This window comes from Phoxinus phoxinus, assembly GCF_949152265.1.
Source record: "Phoxinus phoxinus genome assembly, chromosome: 5".
In the NCBI taxonomy this organism is placed as follows: domain Eukaryota; kingdom Metazoa; phylum Chordata; class Actinopteri; order Cypriniformes; family Leuciscidae; genus Phoxinus; species Phoxinus phoxinus.
This window is the reverse complement of record NC_136880.1, coordinates 30,771,045-30,781,437: the sequence shown is the minus strand read 5'-3', so window position 1 is coordinate 30,781,437 and position 10,393 is coordinate 30,771,045. Positions and strand designations below refer to the sequence as shown.

Below are 10,393 nucleotides of genomic sequence, written 5' to 3'. Positions count from 1 at the left end.
ATTACCTAATGTTTTGACAATCACGATACACATATTTTGATGGAAGTTTTGGACCATTTTTATGATGTAGGCCGAAAATGAGCTTCCCCTCTTTGAAAGACCAGCAGTCGCCACTGGTTATTGCTACTACTATATTATTAAATCATTTAATTTTGAGCATATGGCCTAAAGTTTTTTTCCCCCTTTTTTGCGATAATTAGGTTATGTCCATTTAGCTTTGTCCATCAAACAAAACAAACAATCCATAAATACATGTTTCAGGACAGTTTTTGGGAAGAGGATAGAAATGTTTTTAGTCTTGTATTACTTACAATGCACTGAATTATTAGCTGAATTATGAAACATTTTTTAGATTTATATCTCTATCTATAAAATGACTTGAAGATGATGTCAAGATACTAAACAAAAAATATTAACATAACCTTTTATTTTCCCCCTTTTTTAGTCATTATGGCTGAAAAGAAAACCACCTCCTTATGGCAACGCTTCACCCAGCCAACACCAGGGAAGGCCAAATGCAACATATGCAGCAAGTTGGTAAGCATGGGGGCTGAGAAAGGCAAAAGTAAAAACACAACAAACATGTGGAATCACCTGAAGGCAAACCACATCCAGGATTACAAGGAGGCAGTAAAAGAAAAAGAAGATGCAGCGGCTGCTGCTTCCGCCAATCTCAGTCAGCCTACTATAGCACAAATGTTCGATTCGCAAAGAAAATGGCAAAATTCTGACCAGAGGTCAAAAAAGATTGATACACAAATACTTGAAATGATTGCTACAGACAACCAGCCATTTACAGTGGTCTCGGATGTTGGCTTTCGGCGTTTAATTGCAACACTGGAACCCCGGTATAGCCTCAAGACTGAAAAATATTACCGCACAGACATGCTGGAAAACATAATGAAAGGTGTGGAGAGGAAAATCAAAACACTGATCACCTCAGAGAATGCTGGCCCTCATTTGGCGTTCACGACAGACTGTTGGTCTGGGGAGACGGAGTCGTTGATGAGTCTTACATGCCATTTTATTAATAGTGACTGGGAAAGAAAACAAGTGGTACTAAATGTTAAGGCCATGTCTGGCTCCCACACTGGAGAATACATCAGCAAGATGTTCCTTAGCATGCTGAAACATTGGGACATCACCCCCGACAGAGTTGTGCTTGTGCTCCGAGACAGTGGTGCTAATATGATTAAAGGCCTCAGATTGGCAGAAATACCAGATCTCAGCTGCAGTGCACACACATTACAACTTGTGGTAAATGAGGGCATCAGCAGTCAGAGAGCAGTGGGGGACGTTATCGCCAAGTTAAAGACATGTGCTACACACTTCAGCCACTCTGTGCTCGCAAAACAGCGTCTGAGTGACATTCAAGAAGAATTTGACCTCCCCCGGCACAGCATAATTCAGGCTGTTCCCACCCGTTGGAACTCCACGTTACACATGTTGCAGAGGATGCTGCAGCAGAAGCGTGCTCTGAACATTTATGCAGGAGAACATGGAAAGTTTACAACCCCAACTGCAGACCAGTGGGCCCTCATCTCAAATTTGATCGAGACACTGGGCCCCATTGAGGAAGTGACTTTTGAAATGAGTAAGGCAGAGGCGTCCGTCTCCTGCATCATTCCCAGCATTGCTGTGCTGAAGATGGTGCTTCAGGCAGAGGGTCCCACTACGAGTGGTATCAAAACACTCAGGGAAACCATGTTTCAAAGCTTGGAGAGGAGATTTTCAAAGATGGAGGAGAACAGATGTTTGGTGCTGGCGACGCTGCTGGATCCTCGCTATAAGGGTCAGATCTTTTCAGTGGAGACACTGAATAAGGCCAAAGAATGGGTGAAAGAAGAGAACGCCATCGTGTCTGAACAGTGCAATACAGCCACCACTGGAGTCCAAGAATCTGATCCGAAACGGAGACGGGAGGAGGAGGAGGAAGAACAACCCGGTCCCTCTGGTCTTCTTGAACGGATGTACGCAAACATTTTGGGGGCACATGGTGGAACTCCTGCTGAAGAAAATGATGAGCAACACATCACTGAGCAGCTGGATCAGTACCTCCGTGAGCCACTGATTGACAGACAGACTGGTCTGCCACTAGAATGGTGGAAACAGAATGCATCCCGCCTACACCTTCTAGCACCACTTGCAAGAAAATTCCTTTGTCCACCACCCTCCTCTGTTCCCAGCGAGAGAGTATTCAGCGAGATTGGGATTATCTATGGAAAGAAGAGGAGCAGGCTCACAGGGGAACATGCAGAGCAGTTGTGTTTCCTGCACTACAACCTGCAGCTCTTAAACTGGGAGTATTAGCCTAAGAACTTTCAGTGGAGAATGGGTGGGCTGAAGAAGACTCAGGGTCTGGAAGTTGGATTAAAACTAAATATAATATAATGCACATTCCTATTTCCTTCCTTTCCTTCCTATTTCCTTTCCATTCCACATTCCTAAACTTTATTTTTTTTCATTGAAAAGTTTATTTGATAGCTTATTTTCTTACCTGTTTCGTTTATTTAGTTATTTATTTATTTATTTTACGTTATACATTTTTAATTTAAGTCAAGTGTACAAGTTCAGGTGCGTTCAATAAATGTTTTTGTTGAGAAATTTTGTCTATCTTAGTAATTATTTGTGTACTTAAATTATATCTTTCAAATATAGGTTAAAAACAAGCACATATCGGCCAAATATCGGCCAAAATAAATCGGCAGCATTTATCGGCCATCGGCCGACCCGGATTTTAAAAAATCGGCATCGGCATCGGCCTGAAAAAACTAATATCGGTCGACCTCTACTCTTAAGGGGTCGTTTAAACTTTAAAGTAAAAACAATGTCCTTGTTTACAATCTTGTTTCAGTCCTTTTCAATATAAAAGATTTTACTACTGACTTACTTTGCTGCCATCTAATGGCACAATAATGAAACTTTAACTGGAAAATTTCTCAATACCAAATACGGCATGATATTTACATAAAAATATAATTTAATGATCAATAAGATTTAAATACACAATATTAGCCATTATAAAAGTATAAGAAGTTTGTACAATAAGAAATAAGCAAACAGTTCAGTCGAAAGTACAAAAGCAGCACTAGTTATAGTACAGGATTTCATTCAAATTAAATGAATTGCCCTTGGCCAAATCGATTTGCTCGGGAACAAGTAATAGATTAATATGACCAAAGACTGCGCGCTTGATATACCGAAAAAAAATGATATACCTCATGTCTAAACACGTTCTACATAAGAGCCAGCTGCAAATTCCTAAAGGACTGGCCGAGATAAAGCTGTTCTCAGCGGGTACATGAGCGCTGAATGGCCGCTTGATGGCCTCTCCACAAATTGTCAAACAGCCGCTATAATTAATTTCATCTTTATAATATCAATTAATAATTCATCAAGTCACATCTTTGAGGTCTAAATAACTAAATTCTTGCCTAAAAAACAATTATGGTGGTTTCCATGGTGATACTGGTAGAATATAGCATGGCTGGAAAAGGCTCTCAGCCAATCAGATTCAAGAACTATATTATATATATAATCCCTTACATATATATATATATATATATATATATATATATATATATATATATATGTAAGGGCTGTCAAAATATTAATCATGATCAATCACATCCAAACATTCATGTATATATTTAAGGAATAATTGCATTTATATACTGTATATACATTTATATAATTTATATTATATATAAATATTTTATATATAAATATAACCAATTTTTCTTAAATATATACATGATTGTGTGTGTTTTTATAAAAATAATTATACACAGTACACACACATATATTATGGAAACAAAAACTTTTATTTTGGATGTGATTAATCACGATTAATCTTTTGACAGCCCTAATATATATATATATATATATATATATATATATATATATATATATATATATATATATATATATATATTCAACCATTTAGTATTATTTAATAAAATGTGGGTTTAATGCCTTTTATGAGTGATTTCTTGGATATTTAGGCTAAATCATTTTCATTACTAAAAATCTTAAGGAGACTTTTACCATATTTTGAGAATGCAGGGAATTCTTGCAAGGTCTATAATCTATGCACAGACTTTAAAACACGCAAGGACAAATCCAAATGCAACTGCATACAAAAGCATCCTGGTGCTTCCGACTTTGTGGCAACAGTTTGGGGAGGGCCATTTTCTGTTCCAGAATGACAATACCCCTCTGCACCAAGTGCCATAAAGAAATGATTTACTGAGTCTGGTGTGGAAGAGCTAGACTTGCACAAAGCCCAGACCTGAACTCCACTGAACACCTTCGGGATAAATTGGAACACCGACAGCGAGCAAGACCCAATTGCTTGTGTCTGAATGGAAGCAAATCCCTGCAGCCATGTTCCAATACAGTCTAAATCAACCAAGAAAAGTGCATGCAGTTATATCAGCAAAAAGAAGAAAAACTCCCTATTATCGCCAATCGTTTTAAACCTTAAATGCTCCACAAGCACATTCAGTTGTAGTGTGTCCCCACACTTCCGGCCATAGTGTGTATGTAAAAATATACATGCATGCAGTTTATAAATATGCAAATTATATGTAAATGTAAACATTCATATACATTTCATGTTTGCATATTTGACATGTAAATACGATGTTAGATGCAAATTGGATTGCAAACCCTAAAGCATAGGAAAGTTATTGAGCTACAGGACTGCACACAGCCAAGCAATAATGTTGCTATGGAAAAATCAGCTCATGCACAGGGGGGCTAATTTAGCTCGCTCTCAGAATAGAGGATTTTCTCAGGATAACTTTAGCATCTGCAAGATTTAAATCCACACATTGCATCTTTTTAGCGTACACTAATGTTCAAAAGTTTTCGGTCGGTACTATTTTAAAGGGGTCATGAACTGACTTTTAAAAAAATATTATATTGTTGTCTGAGGTCAACTTATGACGTTCACTTGGTTTTTAAATAAAAAAATATCAAAATGAATAAGTAACAGGCTATTTTCTACCCTGGTTTTGAGCCTAGCTCCTGAAACGCTCGGTTTTTATGAGCGTGCAGCATTGAAGACTTGGAAGTAAACGCCCACTGCTATGATTGGGTTCCAATCCAAGGTTCCAAAAGCCAGCTGTGTGCCCTGTGATGTTAAATTCATGTCTTTTTGACCTGCTACATCCTTCATAGTTGGACCCTTCTGTGACGGGTTAGACACGTACACATAATCATTAGATCTCAAACGATCTGTAACAATGCAATACGATTTTTTTTATTAAAAAAATAATAATTTACTCACATAAGTGTGTTGGACCATTCCTATGAGATCCATAGACTGTAAAAAAAGATGGACGACGCCCCTTCGCTCTCTTCCATTGCTGAGAACTGAAGCCGCCAGTGTCCCGATATGGCGCTGACATCTTGGGACTTGAGTCTGCGCAGTAGCGATCTCGGGACCAGACCTGCGCAGTAGTGAACAGAAAGTAAAGCCGCGAAATCAACGCCCCTCCCTCACTCACGCAGAATGCACTCTCCCTGCACTCTCCCTGCACTTTTTTTAAGTGGCCTATGTACTCCGTTCCTCTGTTCTGCTCGAGTTTTGATGTATATTGATTGCAGTACGACAAGAGGCTTGTTAAAATAAAGTAAATACAATCTCCTCAGTCCTCCGAAGATCCCGAAAAAAAGTCAATGACTACTTCGCTCAGATAACCTGTCAATCACAGCTGTCAATCATGACGTTACACCACTGTTTTTATATCATCACGTAACTAACTAAAAACAAACTTATTTTAAAAACAGACACTTGAACTTACCGTACATCAGCGTGATGAAAACGACAGCAAATGACAGAAACCACCTTTGGAAAAAAGATATTTAAAGTGTAATTTAATTGTTTAGTTGGTCTCACGTCCCATATTGAATAACACAGGGAGGCGGGGTTTATGACCTATACTAGGACCAGTCACCGGGGGGCGATCGAGATGCTTTGGTTTCACTTTTCAGGGCTTGTGCGCACGCTTGGTCGGATCCATTATAGAAGGCACAGCATCGTTTTTTTTATCTTAATCGGTCTGCAAATGTGTCTTGTTTACAAAACAATCCGCGGTGAAATGAAGCGAACAAACGCGCAATGTTTTACCCACGTCAGCTGGAACTTCATTCAAAATAAAGTATTCCGAATCCGAAAGAAGCTTATGCAGCGACCGTCTTCTTCCACAACCAGGCACTGCACAATATTTTGTAAACGCCATGTTTATTGCTTTGTAGCTCGATCCGGTTTAGCAATTATCACCTCGTAGGCCTATGTTATTTAGCTATTGCATGTAACGCGCGAATCGGTGGGCGGGTCTAAACCGGCAGGGTTGAAGTAGGCGTTGATCTTCTTCTGGGGAGGCGGTGTTTGATACCCTTTGACACGTTGCCTCAAAAAAACACTACTTATTTTTAATCAAATGGTGAAACCAGTTGCTGCTCAATATTTTTGTGAAAACCGCAATCCATTTTTTTCATGATTCTTTGATAAATAAAATGCTGTTCTTTTGAACTTTCTATTCGTTTGTTTTTTTTTAAACAAAGTGAAAGTTATTACACTGTCACTTGACAATTTCTTAGAAAAAAAAAAATGTGTCCATACTGCACATCATTTTGAACAGCTTTGAATCCACCTTAAAACAACAGAGAATTGCCTTTGACTTTAACTAGTCTGATAACACCGTATATTGTTTTGTCTACGTTCTGCTTGTCAGAGATAAAGAAGGGAAGCATTTTATTATTGTCCGGATTCTTTGTATTCTTATTTCGATGCTCTCAGGCAGAATGTGCATGGTGTGGTGGTAATGGAATGAGATTCAATCTTCCTTCCATTCAGACTGACGGGCATTTTTATGTTTGTAATTTATGAACTGTTGTACAGAGCTTCATGGAACACCGCTTCTAAATTAGACCATTGTTTAGCATTCATGACGGCTAGCATGAACCTTTAATGGTTTTAGTCTTGAGAGAGGAAGAAAGCTTCTTGGAGCCACACTTGGACCGGCAAGGCTGAATTCCGGATTTGATGGACCTGCATGTAACATCATTAAAAGTTTTTCTAAATCACTTATATAAAACAAGGATTAGTGTTTGGTAACTCTTAACATATTGACTAGCATTGGGAAAAAGGTTGAAACGGATCAAACTTTTCCTTTATTAATAATCTATATCTTGGAAAGGAACAAGCCAGACAGGTGCGTGCACGGTCCATATCGATCGTCTGATAGAAATGCTGACAACAGAAGTTCCTTAGTGTGCTAGTTAGTTCAATGTTATCCAATAATGAGCATTACAACACTGTTCGAAGCTCTGTTTAATGACATGGTGTCATTTTGACAACATGAAAGTGCTTTTTAAAGTCACTGTGAACTCAAAATGGGCAATTCTTATTTTTTTTATGGAATATTGCAGTATTTATTATAAATGATTATTCTGTGCAAACCATTATTTAAAAAAAAAAAGTGACAACATCTCTTCACTAATTAGGCTATGTGTTTTCTGGTGCGAGGGCGGGACAAACTGTCAAGTCACTTTAGATTGCAGCAATAGCAAACCGCATTGTTCTATCAAGGTGGACAATCTTTCCAAAATTGTATTTCACGATCTTATGACAAAAAAACAAAACAAAAAAATATCATAAATCTGCTACACGGAACCAACCAAGACCTTCCCATTTGAAAGTTGCACCCAGACCGGCGCAGAACCGAGAAATGCCATAAATGTACTAACCAGAACCGACGCGGATTATCTATTCTATTCTATATTATCTAGTCTATTATTTGAAAGCTGGCCAGGAAGACACAGACCTGGCAAGACCCGAACGGGTCTTCTATACTTTACTGTGATGTAGAGCTACACGACTCTGGCTAAAATGAGAATCACGATTTGTTTGCCTGGAATAAAGATCACTATTCTCTCACGATTCTGAAAAGCATTATTATTTTAAAGATCTACAAACCCTGAACATTAGGTTACCAAACTAGATAGAAGCAAAGAGTATTACGTCTTATTTTGTTTCTGTCAAATTTAAAATGCAATAAACAAAAATAATGTAATGTTTAAAGCTGCAGTCAGCAAGTCTGGCAGATTGAGGGGACTTAGCAATTCAAGCAATAAGACAATAAAACAAGCAATTCAAACAATAAGACCAACCATGTTGAACTATAAAACAATGATTAGTCTTTTGTCGATCAAAAGTACTGTGCTTCAGCATGACTCCTATCAGGCAGTGGTGGGTGAATCTGCTGGTGTCAGAAATGAAAAAGGAATGGAATCAACCATGTGAAAAGCAATTTTGACTGTTTAACTTTTGACTATTAGTAATCATCACTAGAGGGTGTAACGGTTCTCGGTAAAAAAAAATCGAGATGTGCATCTCAAATGTGATGACGAATCTATAATATGGTTTGTTGAAAATAACGCTTAAAACAGATAGTTCTGCTAATGTACGTTTCTGTCAATAGATGCACATACTGGCTCCCCAATAATACATTACTTGAGTGATAATAAAAAAACGTGAACAAAACAGTCACTCATTGTAAACTTTGTTCAAGGCGAGTGCCGTATGCTCAACTTGTAATTTTCCCAGTCATCACCCGGGTGTTGATAGCGCGCGAGCACAGGCGAGACCTGAACAGCACACGTTGCTATCTGTGTTTAAACTAAACTCATTTAAGCCTTGACAATTTAAACATTCACGCACATGTTGCCATGTCACTGGAAATAGAGCCATCAGTGTCCCAATGTGTACTGAGCCAGTGCCTTTACTAGTAGTCTAATTTTTGTACCCTTGATGTTCCCCAGGAATAGGGCTGCCTGCTACTGGGTCAGTGTGCATTTATTTTATTTTATTTTGCTTATTGATAATAATAGTTAAAGGGTTAGTTCACCCAAAAATTACAATTACCCCATGATTCCTACTCGCCATCAAGCCATCGTGTATATGACATTCTTCTTTCAGACAAATACAATCAGTTATATAAAACTCTGTTATATAAATGTCCTGGCTCTTCTAAGATTTATAATCGCAGTGAAACAGAAATCGGTTGTTTCTGGTTTTAAGTCATATCAAAGTGCATCCATTCATGATAAAAGTCATCTACACGGCTCAGGGGGGTTAATAAAGGTCTTCTGATGTGAAGTGAAGCGATGCGTTCGTTAGTTACAAACTAGCTGGTAGTTTCTAAGCCTCTAGTGTGGACTTTACGTTACAATTCAAGAAAAAACGTACGAACGGCTGGTGCAACCCTACCCAGGTATCACAGTTTAATATGTATTTGATGGCAAAATGCAACAAGAATATAATCTAGCCTATGCAATAGATGCTTCAACTCAGAACTCAGACACACTGGTGTCAGGAGAACCACCACCACTCGCTCAACATTAACAAGGCCAAGTAGCTGGTGGTGGATTTCAGGAGAAAGGACAGAAAACAGTGTAACACTAATCAACTCTGCCATCCCCTACTTATCAACTCACTGTACATCTGCAACTGTATTATGTAGAATTGTGTATTATGTGTATACTCTGTACCTTCTTGTTTATTTATTGTGTAGGCTGTATATTGTGTATAATGTGTAGCCTATGTCTACTGCACTGTCTGGAGCGCGCTCTTACACACATATACACACAGTAGGTCTTGCATTATATACAACTTGACTACTAATAGCCTACTATCCATTTCTGTCTACCAATTGATAAAGATAAATAATAAAGATGTAAATCTAATCTCAAGAGAATGTAGTTTGTTTTTGTCAACTTTTTGCATCATTGAAATCTCAGGCTTAGCTCTTTTGATATATAAATGTTTTTATGACTTTGTTCTATATTATTTCTATCATCTAAATCTGGTTATTAATAAAACAATATGCAATAATGAATGATATATATATATATATATATATATATATTTTTTTTTTTTTTTTTTTTTTTTTTTTTTTTTTTTAGTAGGCTATATAAAAAATATAATATGTATTAATTTGAATCACTTAAAATCAAATTCACAATTATGAGTATTATTCATACTCCGTAGACAGCCGTAGTCCAGTTTAAGTGGCAGGTACTGTTGACTGCAACTTCCTGCAGCAAATTTCTCGCTGAACCCCCTCTCACGATTATAAAAAAATTATTGTGGACGTCTACAAGATCAATCATGATATAAAATCATCAGAACGCCCACCCCTAGTTCCTGATGGATAAAAAAAAGTACCACCGGACCCTACATATTTTTCTTGCTTGAGAAGCCATTTAATTTGGATAAATGTAATAGAGACCATGGCAACTTCCATTTCATGCCAACTTTAACAAATACACAAACTGGCCAATCAACAGATTTCTTCATGTCTCAGGAAGCTTCCAATTCCTC

The 10,393-nt window shown here is 37.8% G+C and overlaps 1 protein-coding gene across 1 annotated transcript; it reads left to right on the top strand.

Annotated features, from left to right (window-relative positions):
- Positions 1-450: 450 nt before the first annotated feature.
- LOC306998979 (zinc finger BED domain-containing protein 4) lies at positions 451-2,310 on the top strand (the record flags this gene model as incomplete). Its single annotated transcript, XM_079613378.1, has 1 exon — positions 451-2,310. The coding sequence occupies one exon, from the start codon at positions 451-453 to the stop codon at positions 2,308-2,310; it is 1,860 nt and encodes a 619-aa protein (XP_079469504.1).
- Positions 2,311-10,393: the final 8,083 nt, after the last annotated feature.